Source organism: Neolamprologus brichardi, chromosome 16 (genome assembly GCF_056152115.1).
Source record: "Neolamprologus brichardi isolate AB-2024 chromosome 16, ASM5615211v1, whole genome shotgun sequence".
NCBI lineage: Eukaryota > Metazoa > Chordata > Actinopteri > Cichliformes > Cichlidae > Neolamprologus > Neolamprologus brichardi.
Window position 1 is genome coordinate 21,680,766 of NC_142119.1, and position 15,214 is coordinate 21,695,979.

The window sequence follows — 15,214 nt, forward strand, 5'->3', positions numbered from 1 at the left end:
TCCCTAAGCACCATATCAAAGACATTACATTTATGCAAATTAATTGCATACAAGTGTTTGTGCCTGTTGTAGGTATTTCCTCTATTTGTTGTGATCAGTTCTGGGAGCATTACTCATAAAAAGTAATGTATTGCACAAATTACACAGAACACAATAATTAAAAGTAATGCAGTACACTACTTAATTACTCCCAGGGGAAAGTAATTTGTTACACTATTAAGTAACTTTCATGTTACTCATTAAAATGACCTGAAACTCCTTGTTTCATAAATACTATTTAACAAAATAATCCTGTAGGTTGCATTTCCACACACTAACTTATCCTAATGAGGACACACGTGTGATCTTTCTCTTTCTTAATATTTAGGTATGAACACAAAGCTGACAGCATAAAGCAAAGATGAAAATCCGCACAAAAAGACTTTAAAGCGATCATCATAGTGATTCTATGTTAGAAACATGAACAGCAAGGGAAGCTGCAGCTTGATTGCTCATCACTGGCTTTATTACCTGTTGAACTTCAAGGTCAGGCTGCTGTAATGGGGCCGGCATTCACTCAGCTTTAACATCACTCTGGGTTCTTGGCTAACTTAGCGTTAGCATACTGTTTGTGCAGGTGCTTGCAAAGAGCAGAAGTTGTGTTCTGTCCTGGATGCAGTTTGCACTTAAACACTGGGCTCTCCTCCTTTTGTCCAAACTATAAGCAAAATGTTCATATCCACACTGTAGAAACTGTAAAAACAAATTTCCTCCTCCAGGACACAAACTGAAATTAGCTTATTAGCACAAGTGCAAATGAAACCGATAAGTGGGCTCGATAGGCGGGCAAACTCAAAACTCAAACTCAAAACTCAAAGTAACTGAACAACTGGGAACAGGTTCTCTAAAAGAACCAGCTCTTGATCCTCATCTCTAGTGATTATATTTACATTACATGAAATGGCTTTTTAAGTACTATTTCATGCAAATTTATTGACCTTTTTGCTAGAATAACACAATTTAGGTAATTCTAAAGTTACCCATCATTTTTTTTCTTTCAAGTAAAAATTAAATTATGCAGTTAAATTAAGCATTTTTATAGTCATTTCACAATACTGTGTTAGTGATTATAACTCAAATTTCACAATGCTGTAATAACTGTGTGTGCTGCAATGATTCTACATTGTTTTTTTGCCACCTGCATTTTGTACCTTTGACCACTAAACAGCTGACTGCCCACCTTGTAATGCCTCTGCAGATATTTGTGAGCCTAGAAACTGTTAAATAACTCAGCCTTTAGGCTAACCTTTGGCCTGTCAAAGTCCCTGAAGGGGGAAGGAAAAGGGGTGGGAAGGAGGAGGTAGACAGGTTAAAGATACATAGATAACAGCTAAACAGTAACAGGTGAGCTCTCCTTTGAGATTCAGACGCCAGGAGAGACAGGCTGGTGAGTATATTATAAACACTCAACTACGCTGTATGTAATTTTTCAGAGATCGTGTAGTTAGTTAAAATTTTTCAATGTCACATTCAAAACTAGATCTATGCTATCTTATAAATTCATTTTAAGAATAATGGAAAATGTTGTCTTGTCTTGAGGATGAGTGTTTCTTGAGGGTGAGCTGTGTTGCTTGTGTTATAGTAAACTGACACAAGATATTATTGAGATTATAGACATAAATTTGTAATCTCAGGGCTCTTATTAATTAGATACCGGATCTATAAACAATGTGATCTTTAAGATGACGCTTTAAGATTGCATTCAGTGCAAACATAAATTCTATACACTTAAATCTAGAACAGGTAAAAACAAAATGTAAAGGTATAAGGAATACAAACAAAAAAATTATTCTAACCTGCCTGCTTAAATAAAGTTGTTGGTTTTTTTTGCCATTTTTTGTTTATTAAGGTACATGAAATGGCTGAATAAATAAGCCAGTACATGTGCAAACACAGACCTTCCTGTATGGGAATAACAATCCAGCAAGAATTGCAGCAGACGTTCTTATTGTTCATTCAAAGTCCAAGCTGCTTTTTTATGGAGAGTCATCACCACTGTCAGCTATGTTTGCTATTAACCATTAACTTCTGTTACAAACCCAGCATGAAAGGTTAACTGTAAGATTATTGATCTGAAGCAACTCTCCTACTGGTCCTTAAGGTCCAGTAATAGTTTCTACTCTATTTATATATTTAAAAGACCAGAGGCAGTAACAATAGGGAGGGTGGCAGGAGGTGTTTAAAAAAAAAAGATATGCCTGTAAGTCAAGCATTAGTAGTGACAGGTGTATTTAATGTTATGACTTTACCACTGTGATTGTCACGTGTGTGCTTTTCACCTTTTTTGTTAGGACATGGCTGGGTACAAGCCACGGGTGTTTACCCTATCCAAGAAACCAAAACAGACATTTGGCTTCTATCTGAGGGTGGAGAATGGCGAGGAGGGTCACCTGATCCGCTGCTTGGAAATGGGAGGTCCAGCTGAGCTGGCTGGCATGAAAGACGGAGACCGCATCCTCCGGGTCAATGGAACATTTGTCGATGAATGTTCGCATTCTGAAGTGAGCAGGATGTAGAAATACTGCAGTGCATTAATCAAATCAATAACAACTCTTAGACCAGTTCTGCTGTGGCAAGCATCTTTTCTTAGATCTTCTTCTTTTTTTCCTGGACAGGTGGTGGACCTGGTGAAAAACAGTGGAACATCTGTCACATTTCACATTCTCGATGAATCCTCCTACAAGCAAGCAAAAGCCCAGGGAGTAAACCTTTCCAACCCTGGAAGCAAGCCAGTTGCCAATGGAGTGGAAAAACATAGTCCAAAACCCAAACTCTGCTACTTGGTTAAGTCCAGCTCAAGCTTTGGGTTTTCTATTCGCTCAGTTGAAGGTAAGGAGAGGATGCAGGGACTCCCAATTCTGAGTAAGTGTTAGAATAAAAAAGGCCATAGGAGGACAATTTATAGTAATAAAAGCCATTTGACGCTGGACAGTGGAAGTTTAGATTTGCTAAACTCAAATGGCTTAACTTTGGAAGTACCCATTTATATGACACTTACAGTGGTTCATAAGTTCCAGCTAAAAGCGTATTTATTTGCTAATAGAGCATTTCCTAATGCCTCATATGTTTAGTAGTCAATAAGGCTTGAAAATAGTGGCTAAAACCAGAACTAATCATGATAGTGTTTAAGGGAGCTTAAGTATCATTACAGACTTCTGTCCAGCTATCTATTTTATTCCACTTATCCAGTTAAGGCTGTGCATGAGCCTATCCTTGCTGTCCTCAGGCAAGAGGATTCACCCTGGTACGGACAACAGTCTGTTATATTCCAGTCACAGAAATAGTTAGACAACCATGCTCATTCATTATAGACTTTTATGTGATTTGCTTTGGGAGTCACCTTCCAGCATGAAGATTTAAAGACCTTTGCAAAGATTTCACTTTTCAGACCCGGACTTTATATCTAACTTGTTGCAGTGTTTTCTGTGCACTTATCTTTGAAAGGTATTTCAGTAGTAATAGAAAAAAAAATACTATCACAAATTAAAATTAGGATTTGGTTCAACTAAAAGGGATGACTTTTTTCTTTTTAGTCTGTAGAGAACTATCAAGAAAACTGTTCAATTATGTTTAAAAAAAAAATTCCTTTTTTTATCATCATATCTAGGTGAGCGTGGACTTTTCATGACAGAAGTGACCCCAGGAGGCACAGCTGAAAGGGCAGGGGTCAGACTCAATGACCGTCTGGTGGAGATCAACGGGGAAAACGTAGAAAACATCACACACGAAGGAGCAGTGGACAAAATTAAACGGGCAGGCAGCCATGTCATGTTCCTACTGGTCGACGAGGAAACAGACAAGTTCTATCAGAAGACTCATGCAAAGATTGGCTCGTGGTTAGCCACAACAAAGTGCCTCCCTCGAGAACCACGCAACATCAACATAACCAAAGGATCTGATGGATACGGCTTCACCCTTAGAGAGGAGCCCAATCAAGCAGGCATGATTATAATGACTATGTTTTGTAGATTATACTGTCCAAAGAAGGCTGCATTTTAATAATGTGCTCCATGACTCCATGCAGGACACTTCATCAGGGACATAGAGAGAGGCAGTTCAGCAGAAAAAGCGCGCCTGAAGGAAATGGACAGGCTGGTTGCTGTGGATGGCAGAGATGTGGAGAGCTGCCGCCATGAGGAGGTGGTAGACAGGATCAAGCAGAGTGGCAACAAATGTTGCCTCCTAGTAGTGGACAAAGACACAGACCAAGTGTATAAGCTGGTGAGCCAGGGCGCTAACATCTTGTCTGTTAAGTAATCCCTGTAGGTGGTCTAAATTATATCATGTTGTATCATTTACAGGGGAAAGTTTCTCCTCTGCTTTTCTTGGAGGAGATGAATGATTCCAACTCACCACCCAGTTACACAGAAGCTGTTAATTTACCCATTCCTACAAGATCAAGCACGCCTGCTGCAGAGAGGAAAGAGGAACTCAGGCCTAAACTGTGTAAACTGGAGAAGACCTCAGATGGCTTTGGCTTTCATCTAAATAGCATCCAGGGAGTGTGCGGCCATTACCTTCAAAATGTAAGGCTTAAAAATAATGTCCAAAATTTGACCATTGATACTTTAAGCACAACTGATAAGTGATAAGACACACTGTGTTCCAGGTGGTGAAGGGTGGAGTAGCTGACAAGGTAGGCATGGAGGATGATGACATTGTGGTTGAGGTGAACGGGGTGAATGTAGAGCAGAGCCATCATGATGACGTGGTGAAGATTATCCAAGGCAGTGGGAATTATCTGGAAATGTTGGTGACTAAAAAGAGCGTCTATGATGAGCTCAAAGCTCAAGGAGTGCCTATCACACGCCAGCTTCTCGGGGAAACATCTTACGCTCAAGTCCACAGTGCAAAAACTCCAGAAGCCAGCAAGAGGGAGAGACTGGAGGAAGAGGAGGAAGCAAGACCTACAACCCCGACTGAACCAGAAAGACAGAGGGTGAGAAGTAGTTTTTAATTGTTTTGAAAACATTCATAGTCCCCAGAGAATAAATCATACTGACTCTGAGGAGCCCCTGGGTTTCCTTTTAGTGCCACGGCGAGGTTTACAAGGTTTGGTGTAAATAATTCGATGACTGGATGAGAGGAAACTTGTTCAGACATCTATCTTTTCCTCAGAATTCAATTCAGTTTTATTTATATAGCACTAAACAACAGTTGCCTCGAGGCACTGTAAGGTAAAGACTCTACAATAATGCAGAGAAAAGCCCAACAATCAAACAAACCCCTATGAGCAAGCATTTGGCAAAGATGTGAAGAAAAAAGAACTTTTAACAGGAAGAAACATCTAGCAGAACCAGGCTCGGGGAATGGCAGCCATCTGCTGTAAGGAAGACAAGACAAAGAATGAACTGTAACATTTATCTGACACTGATGATGACCAAATGCCTTTAAAAAACGTCATTCCCATCATCGTCAGCTGTACTCTGTGGCTGCTGTTTGCATGCTAACACACCAAACTAGGATCAGGAGCATAGTAAACATTAAATCTGCTCATACTATAACCGCAGAATTTTGGCCTTGGTTATAGTATTTTCATTTGCTTGATAAAATATCTCTCATCACCTTTTCTCAATCATCCCTGAACTAAAAACATACAGGAAAAAAGCTCATTGTCCTTAATAACGTCTGTGTTTTCTCTTATTTAGAACTCATCTGTGTCATCATCTTCGTCTACAGAAAGCATTGATGAGAGATTGTGAGGAGCGACCTGAAGGACCCCTCTCCTGATTTGGCCTAATTTGATGTTGATCTGTTTCTTTTTCTTCTGTTTATTTTAACCAGTCAGCTTGGCTTCTCACAAAGACTTAATATCAAAAGATTTTTTTTAAGTTGACAGAAACAATAGAACGTGAAGTGAAGACTTCAAACTTACTGTCAAAATCTGAATCATCGCAGAGTAGCTGCTTCAACTGTATGACATGGCTGAGAACAAAAACATCTTTGTGAATATCGCGAAATTTCAGGAACGTTTGCCCAACGATCCTTTGAGCTGCCTTTTGATGAGTGTGTTTGCGGAGATGAGTAATATCCTTCCTACTATGACTAGCACAGCTCTGAGAATGAACACAATATTAATACTGCCAGTAAACACTGCAACCTTTAATGTATTCTTTTTTTCTCCTGCTTTTAATAAATGTTCGAAATATTTAAAATTTAATTTGCTGTCTGATTTATAAATAAATGAAAAGTTTAATAAAAGTCGAAACACGAATAAACAAAGGTGTGATCTGAAAAAAGACCAACTTCATGAATGTCTTTTTGTTGGCAGCTAAAAACGGTATATTTGTCAAAACTTGCAGCCACTTCAGAATGTGGATCACAAGCGGCAATTTGATCTTTTCTTTGGAAGAAAAAAAGAAACATCCAAGGACGGAGGCAGCTTGTGTCATTCGAGAAGATTTTGGCCTCGCATGGTTATTAAATGTGGATGTTTACTGATAAAAGAAAATGATTTGTGCACACTCTGTGATTAGAGGAGTGAGAGACCACAAAGTCTGACCCCAGTGGAGCAAGAGGTTCTGGTAGATGAGCATAAAAGCAGCAAAAACAAGTGAGGGATCTAAAATTATATGTCATGAAAAAATCCTTCTACTGCTGAAATTAAATCCTTCAAATGTGCTTTCATACTAAAACATGAGGAAAAAAGAAACCCAAAAGGTAAAGATATTTAAATGTCAAATATATATGTGTCCATTGTCCGATTAATGAGCTTTTCAAATATTCTGATCAAGCAAGCTGCACTCCAAGGAGCTGAAACAAAAAAAGGAAAATACAGTAAATTCAAATGGGTAAATGCTAACCTACTTTCAAAGCAAATGTGAAAAGGGGGAAATTAATAAAATATATATATTCAACCGAGAGAAGATCAGCTGGGTCTGACTTGAACCCAGCTGGAAAAGTCAGCCTGTCCACCAAAATATTTATCAGCTGATTTTCCAGAGTATAGCAGGTGGCCTTCTCCTTCTTTGAAAAACTGGCACGTTCTATCAGTGTTTTTTATTTTTAAAAGGTAAAGTTAACTCACTGGATATTCTTGTTATTGCATATTCAAAAATATTTTCTTCATAATTATTTAAAAGGACAAGGACAAGAAATCACACCTTGGTTTGCAAATATGTGGTAGTAATACATTATATTTATTATTCCCTCCCAACTAAAGTGGTATCTCCCTAACAGCAACGACTCAGAGTACACTCGAGGATCGTGACAATCACGCATCATTCTCCCCACTTTAAACGCTCCTGGTATCATCAGTGTACCATGCAGCCAGGGTTGTGCAGTGATCTGCCGTTTGAAATTTAATCTTTATGTCATTTATAATTAACAGAAAGCATGGTGGTGCAACGGTAAGCACTTTTCCCTTACAGCAAGGTCAAATCCACCAGGTCGCCGAGGCCCTTCTGAGTGGAGTGTGCATGATTTCCCTGGTTGCGTGGGTTTTTCCAGGTACTGACAGCTAACTGATAGTTCTAAATGGCTGTTTGCCACTTTGCGTTAGCCCTGTGATAGACTGGCCGCCTGTCCAGCATGTACTCAGCCTCTCACCTAAGACAGCTGGCAAAGCCTGCAGCGACCCTGAATATGGTATATGCATAATCGATGGATGGTAATTTACAATAAAGTAAAAGGAGTAGGTGTGGTCTTAGTATGCTGCTGTGGCAAATAATCCAAGATGGTGAAAAATGTGGCCTTAAACCAAACCATTTACAATTTCATCCAGCTGAAACGTTCACTGACATATGGTGAACAGGCCCCAGGTCAGCTCCAATCATGACAATGAAGAAAGAAAAGAATGTAGTAAACAAATGAAACAGTGTTTGTATTTTCAAATAGAAAATCAAAAAACCTAATAATGATGTTCTGTAAATACTTTAATTTCAAGAGAGTCCAAGTTCAAAGTTGTTCTCTGCGCCCCAAAACTTATTCCCCAAAATCCACCATTCCTGATTCAGGAAAAGGCAGTCCAGGTAAATATGTCCAACATATACATATAAAAAATGTAATTTTGGATATCTCTAAATTCCAAATTTAAAAGTTAGCCCATGCATCACGAGTCCAAAGAGAGGTGATGTACTTCAGGAGATCAGAGTGCCATGTGTTTTTCTGGTGCCTGCTTGTGGGCCAGATAAAGGAAGAGGATGCTGGACAAAGCGCTGACCAGGAAGATGACATCAAACCAGCGGTGATAGAAGTTGAACTGCAGCTCTCCCAGAACCTCTGTCACGATGGAGCGATACTCCAGTGGCATGCTCATACGCATCAGCAGCACAGATGACACGAAATACATCCCCTATTGGATTGAGATGCACAGAAACTTCTGATTGCCAAAGTGCAGTTACAGACAATTTGATTCAGTATAACTTGTTATGCAGTGTTTACAATCTTACAACTCAGTCTCATGTTTACAGCCACAGGTTATTGCTGGTATTTAAATCAACACCGGCAAGTGGAGGCTAGTGCAACATGGAAACAATTGTGTTTGATGTTTATAGACATATTTTTCTATATATTTTTAATTTACATTTTATTGAGGAACTGTGTGGGTTTTTTTTCTTTTTTGCACAGAGAGAATTGCGCCTCAGTTTCATTGCTACAATGACAACAAAGATTCAGATTCACGGTCATTTGTAGGCTGCAGGTTTTCTTAAAAACATAGGCGTAAGGCAGACACACTCACCATGATCTGAGCGAGGACAAGCACAATGACATTGGAAGACTTGCTGCTTGATATTGCGTAGAAAAACTAAAAATAAGCAGCAGAAAATGTTTCATTAAACTGATCATGAGGATCAAGATGAACTGCCTTAAAAGACCTTATGAAGTGACAGCTTTACCTTGGTGAGGGTGATGAGTAAGCCACGTATCGACGTGACGATGATTATTCCCACCAAGATGAAAGAAATGTGTTGGGACCAAAACTTGACCTGAAAAGTGAGAAAGACAAAAAATCAATAAGAAAAACAGTGGCGTGAGAAATAGTGTAGGCAAAAACAAATAAAAGATTTTATTTTGTAGCCATTTATTCTTTTAAATTCAAAAGTGACTCCAAGGATCTTTAATTGTGAACTGTGAGAACTCAAAACAATAATGAGCATGATCAGAGTTCTTGCAGAAAACAAGTCTACATGACATATGACATTGCTGCAGGTCTTGTGTATTACTCCTGTTATGGGGACATATTTACACAGCTAAATTATGAAGACGTGTCTGGAGAACAAAAAAAGGCCCCATAACGTGAAATTTCAGTAAAAAAGATTTCATTTTTAAACATTAAGGTAAGACAAGTATTGTTTATGTTTGGGTTGAGTCTTATGAACTAATTGAAACACAGCTTTGTGTTTGTGAGTGCATGGGTGTGTGTCTTACATCAAACTGAATGCCCAGGTAGTTCACCGTAATTTCAATGCCCCTCGTCACTGGATCCGTCTTTCCCACTCTATCAAACACTATGTTTATAGTGGCCTATGATTACAAGAAGAATAACATTTTATTACATCTAGTGCAATAAAGACACACAGTAACACTTATTATGTAACCAAAGCTATGTATGTCATTATGAATGGAAAAAAAACAAAAACAAAGCCAGAGTACATTATGTGAATATTCTCACCATGAAGATTTTCCACACACAGTAGATGGAAAAGAAGTAGCCAAGGAAGTTAAAGTATTTTCCTTGGAATGTCTTTGAGTACTCAATTCGCTCCTGCAGATAAAGAAAGGTGGTGTTAAAAAATTTGCAAATCATTTACCCTACATACAAGAAAAGGGCGTAGTGTGTATAAATAAATGTGTCTATAAAGGTTATGCTGTTATGGTGTCAGAGTCCTCTTGGATTTAATCAAAACATTCAATTAAACAATGGTTTCTGTGGAAAACACAAGCATGCATGTCGCTTTGTGCTTCAGACTAAACCTTACCTGCTTAAATCACAAAAATAACAACCACACTTGCCACGTTATTAACATTTTAGAATCAGCATTTTACAAGGAGTAGTGGTGTAATCCTCTATATGGTGGACAGGCAATGTAAATGGTTCACATCATGCTAGGGACTCATGCTAGTATTATGTTATAGGGACCCTGATATGTTACAGATCAATAACTAAGCTTAACAGAGTAATGATGATGAAAGCTGAACAGCTATTAAGTCATAACATGACCTGAATTCTTTACTTGATACTTACTGAAGAATAAACAAGAGTGAAAAGGGACCTGAATACTGGACCTGGTTTCAGCAAGAGTCCAGCTAATATTCCAGACAGATATTTGCTGGTGTAAAAAATAAGATATTCCAATACATTGGCAGACTCACTGACTCCATTTGTTATGGGTAGTTATTAATTTACTTGCTCAAGTTCTGCCCAAATCTACCTAGATCAGTTCCCAATATGCATGTTCCCACCAGAGTGGTTGGAGAGTGCCCTCTGGTGGGCAAATGATGCAGCATCAACAGTTGTAGCAAGATTGAAGGGTGTTTCTCCTCTCTTGTATAGTCAGTCAATCAGCTGTTGCAAGTGCCAATACAGATACAGCAGCAAATAGCTAGTATCAGATCATACTAGTGGCCCACTGATAAATCGGTTGGGTTCTAATCAAAAGAACAGAAATCACAACTGAGATGGGATGTTCAACTTGTTATAGATGAGGAATTTTAAAAATATATAAAATAAATTAGAGATGGTCTCCAAAGTCCACAGCAAAGTGTGCGTGTGATCACACATGCACACTTGTTACCTTAGTGGCTTGGAGGTCTACAGTCTCAAGAAAAAGCTGCCGACTCAACTCCTCAAGAGCGTCAACCTCCTGCTGGACCAGAGAGAGGTCTGGAGAAAGAAGTCAAGGATGACTACAAATATTTAAGCCTACTTAAAATGGAGATATTCAGTAACAGCTGAAAAATCACAGAAATTAGGCTTCAAATAAGACACGAATCCCGTCATGTTGCACCGCGTAAAACTGCTGTGGCAACCCCGTGTGTCAAGTTTTATTCATTATAAGCATAAAGGATACTTTCACTGCCCGTTTGTGTAGAGGTGACACTCTTGATCATGCCCCAGAATCCTGTCTGTTTGTACTGGTCTTCCCCACGCTGGTACATCTGCCTCCGGGTCATAGCAATTCTTTAAAAATAGTTTTTAAAAAAAAAAAATCTATCAAGTGCGACACAAATACGTTTTTGTAGTTTAAGAAAAAACAAAAAGTCTTTTCTTACCGTTTCTTTTTGCTGACAATCATGTCCATAGTCTGAAGCAGCCGTCTCTCCAGAGCAAGGATGTCACTGTCTGTTACATTTCTATGAACGCAACAAAAGCACAAAGCATAAAGGCAGTGTCATCCTTTGTTTGAGTTCTGCCATGAAAAAAAGATAAAAGTGAGTATGATAATCAGTGAGACTCAGATTAATATAATGCATGATTACAGTCATAGTAAAAACAATGTACAGCCTCTTTCAATCATCAGGATATTATAATAATAAAGTCATCTGGCTAGCAGGCTCTAAAATTATTTAAGAACAAACCATAATGTGACATGTTACACTGTGTCACTATTTCACAAAACTAAGACAAAACCATAGAAGCAGTGTGAAAAACTAAGTATACACCATGATGCAACAGTTTTTGAAACCATTGTAACAGCAATAACCTCAGTTAACCGTTTCCCAGTTTATCAAACCCACACATTTGTGAGACTGATCGATAGGGAGTGGGTCTCCTATGCTGAGTACGAGTATGAGGCTTTTGTACTAATATGCTCTGTTTAGTTTCTGCTACACATGACGCTGTTCAATATGACCAAACATCTCCACTCCAAAGACGTCTTGTGGTTTCTTCACATACAAACCAAACTCATGTTGCCACGTTCCTTTTAGAGCAAAGAGGCTTTCTGAAAACCCTCCAAACCAACCACAATTCTTCAGTAGAATCTGAGATATAGCTCTTGGTGTTTCTCTGAGCATCTCACGGTCTGACCTTGAGGTGACTTTGTTGGGATGTTTACTTCTGGAACGATTGGCAGCTGTCTTAAATGTCTTCCTTTAAGAATAATGTTTCCTGCTGTAAATGACAGTTATATAACCCTTCCCAGATTGACAGGCAGTGACAGTTGTTTCTGTAAGATCACTGCAGATATCTTTCCTCCTTGGCACTGTTTTAATACACACCTGAATGCTCCAGACCAGCAAACTGATCTGCTGATGATCGCTTAATCAAATGCATTTGATTATCACCACCTGGCTGTTACTTTCCCTCTTAATTCCTATGGAAGCAGTAAGGGTGGGCTTAGTTTTTCAAACGTGCTTCTGGATTCATCCATCTTTGTTAAATAAATCATGACACTGTGTAATGCATCATATGCTGTTGTTTAACAGAGGTTGTATTTACCTAATTTTAAGCCTTTCTGTTTCACATAGCATAGCTGAAAGTGATGTCAGAATACACCCACAGTGGAGCTTACCTGAGGAAGTAGGACATGTAGGTGTAGGGACAGTTGACGGCACCAAACCCAGACAGCAAAGCCATGAGAGTGACTCCGATCACACCAACACGACTGATTAGCTGCTCAATGGATAAAATCCCTAACACAACCCCCCCACCACAAAGCATCAGACTGAAGCATCACAACTCTTCGCTTGCCGTTCAACACTCTTTCCAAAGTACAATATTAGAGATGGGACCTCTGTATTTTAAAAAAAATTATAATGTTTGAAATACTCTATGCAGTGTGAGAACATAAAAGTGACTGGTGGAAAATAAAGTGAGCTATGTGCACTCACCATGTTTCGGGCTCAAGATGGGGAATGGATCTCCCAACTTCCAGAAGAAATACATGAAGGTAAACCACACCATACAGGCGAAAAGAAGCCGCTGTCTCTGCACTGCTCCGAGAGATGTCAAACAGTTTAGAAAACTTTAAGTGATAAAATCAGATTTTTTAGTGGGCAAAAGTGGCGAACTTACATAGGCGGATGTTGCTGACAACAAAATAACCAATGTAGAAAGGCACCACAAAGATTAGAACCAGCAGAATCACGTAGAGATTCAGCTTCCAGTGGAAATACCTGGAACTGTTGCAAACACATAAAGGCTCACGTCTTTCATTGACTGTAAGCAACAAAACACACTAAAATCTCACAGAAAATACACCAACCTGCTGCTTAAGGCACCCAGAATCTCAAAGATAATAAGCTCAAACATCGTGCATGAAAAAGCAAAGGTGACAGAGAAAACCACCTGGACAACATAGTGCCGCACCTGCACACAAACAAAAACACATTTAATTAATTACAACGCAACCTAAACCAGTACATTTTTCTTATTAGATTTATTATTATCCATCCTGGTGATAATTTGTAAGTAAAGACACTGTACCTCATAGTCTTTGAACAGCTGCCGCATAAAGAACAACCAGCCGAATCCAAAGAACAGAACCTGTGTGGAATAATTTTTTCGAATAAATATGCGCTTAAGTTAAATACGAAAGCATGTCTTCAGCTTCAGGTTTCTGGTATAGGTGCCCGTTCACTAGCTAATTCTCACATTATCACAGCTTACTGGCTATGAAAATGTCCAGTAAGCTGTGGGATCACTGGGATCAATGGCGGTTCCAGTTCTCTTTCCCAATTTGCAGCCCTGCACCAAAAATGCTTATCACCTATTTGCAATCAGGTGTTGTGCCAAAAAGTGATCGTCTGCCAAAAACTGTTTTTATATGCCAAGTCATCCTGAGCCTCAACATTCCTGTCACAAGATCAGATCAAAATCAGGTTTTGGCTTGTGACTTACATAAATCCTTTATTTATCAAGTAAGAAAAAAAAAACACTTAAAAAAAAGCATAATCTGACCAAGAGGACAGCAGAAATTACAACATATATAACAATAGTTATGTAAACATATTTCAAGTGTCCAAAAGGGACCGGCTTGGTTATAATGTAGGTACAATAACACAGAGTTATGAAGATACTTCAAAAACTGGTAATTTTTAAAGTTTATATATAACCCCTTTACAAATCCTGTTCACTAAAGTTAATTTACAAATATAAGTAAAGACATTACACTTAAAGAACACATAGAAACATTGGAAATCAGTTTTTGGCACAACATCGGTAATGGGGTTCCACCCACCTTACAAAACAAGCATTCATTCTGCAACAAGGAAATCCAACATTCACAAGTGTGAAGCTGACGAAACTCAGCTAAACCTATTTGTAGTTTATGAAACTACATAATCCACAAGTTCTCCTGCACAGCAAACCTACTGTATGTCGATCCTCGCAATTCACTAGGAAACAGCCTGAATGTTCTTTTGTTAAAATCACCATGTAGAGCAAATACACATTAAAGTACTCAAGGGATGTAAACATTCTCAAATTGTACTCTGAAAGCTTACATTTTAGTAAAGGCGCTTGTGCTTAGGTAAGACAACAACTTGTTGTTGTTATTCTTCTGTTAAATGAAGTTATTTACAACCACAACTCGATATTTAGCAAGGTGTGTAACATCTGTAAACTAGCACCAAGCTAACAGTCTTCAAAAGGCGTTTTCGGTGTGATATTGGGAGGATACACTTGAGAGTCAAAGCTTAGACCTGTCACTGCATGTCCGTGCGTACGAACTTAAACACAAGTTACAACCAGTCGACTCTTCCAGCTCAGCATTACCTGTGAGGTGAACATAATGACTGAGTCCACTAGAAACGACATGATGACAGTTTAGTGCGTCGAAAACTAACTGAGCATGTGTAACTGGGTCGAGCACAGCTTCCGCTCACGCTGACATGATAGAAACTCTCCGAACTGAATGCAAATTATTCGTTATGTCGTTAAGAAGCGCATATTTGGAGCAACTGTTATTAAACTGTCATCTTAAAGCAACTGCCCGCGAAGGGACGTCACCGAGATGACTCCTCCAAATACACTTCCGTCTCACAGTTATGACGTCAAAAACAAAAAATATATTTCGCCATAAAATATGGTTTTCATTTTGTAGCAAACCGTGAACGTGGCTATATTATTTACATTTAATGTAGAAATGTAATTTATTTGACAATTGTTGTTTTTTCCATATGTAAAAACGTAGGCGTAAAAATAAATAAATAAGCGCAACAAAAACGCACTTCTTACTTTTCTTTACTTCAATAAAGTTGATAAAAACTGTATTCAACCATAGCGTTAAAT

At 38.7% G+C, this 15,214-nt stretch overlaps 2 protein-coding genes across 2 annotated transcripts; one reads left to right on the top strand and one right to left on the bottom strand.

Annotated features, from left to right (window-relative positions):
* The first annotated feature begins 1,367 nt into the window (after positions 1-1,367).
* pdzk1 (PDZ domain containing 1) lies at positions 1,368-6,196 on the top strand. The gene is made up of 8 exons (XM_006788337.3): positions 1,368-1,426; positions 2,331-2,540; positions 2,655-2,868; positions 3,647-3,979; positions 4,064-4,260; positions 4,341-4,565; positions 4,649-4,978; positions 5,688-6,196. The coding sequence occupies exons 2-8, from the start codon at positions 2,334-2,336 to the stop codon at positions 5,739-5,741; spliced, it is 1,560 nt and encodes a 519-aa protein (XP_006788400.1). The 5' UTR covers positions 1,368-1,426; positions 2,331-2,333; the 3' UTR covers positions 5,742-6,196.
* A 1,763-nt stretch (positions 6,197-7,959) lies between these two features.
* Positions 7,960-14,948, bottom strand: gphra (golgi pH regulator A). The gene is made up of 14 exons (XM_006788338.3): positions 14,699-14,948; positions 13,409-13,468; positions 13,188-13,291; positions 12,998-13,104; positions 12,814-12,915; positions 12,495-12,615; positions 11,254-11,334; positions 11,052-11,161; positions 10,776-10,864; positions 9,653-9,745; positions 9,409-9,504; positions 8,877-8,966; positions 8,720-8,785; positions 7,960-8,332 (listed from the first exon to the last, which is right to left on the bottom strand). The coding sequence occupies exons 1-14, from the start codon at positions 14,738-14,740 to the stop codon at positions 8,126-8,128; spliced, it is 1,368 nt and encodes a 455-aa protein (XP_006788401.1). The 5' UTR covers positions 14,741-14,948; the 3' UTR covers positions 7,960-8,125.
* Between the last annotated feature and the right edge of the window lie 266 nt (positions 14,949-15,214).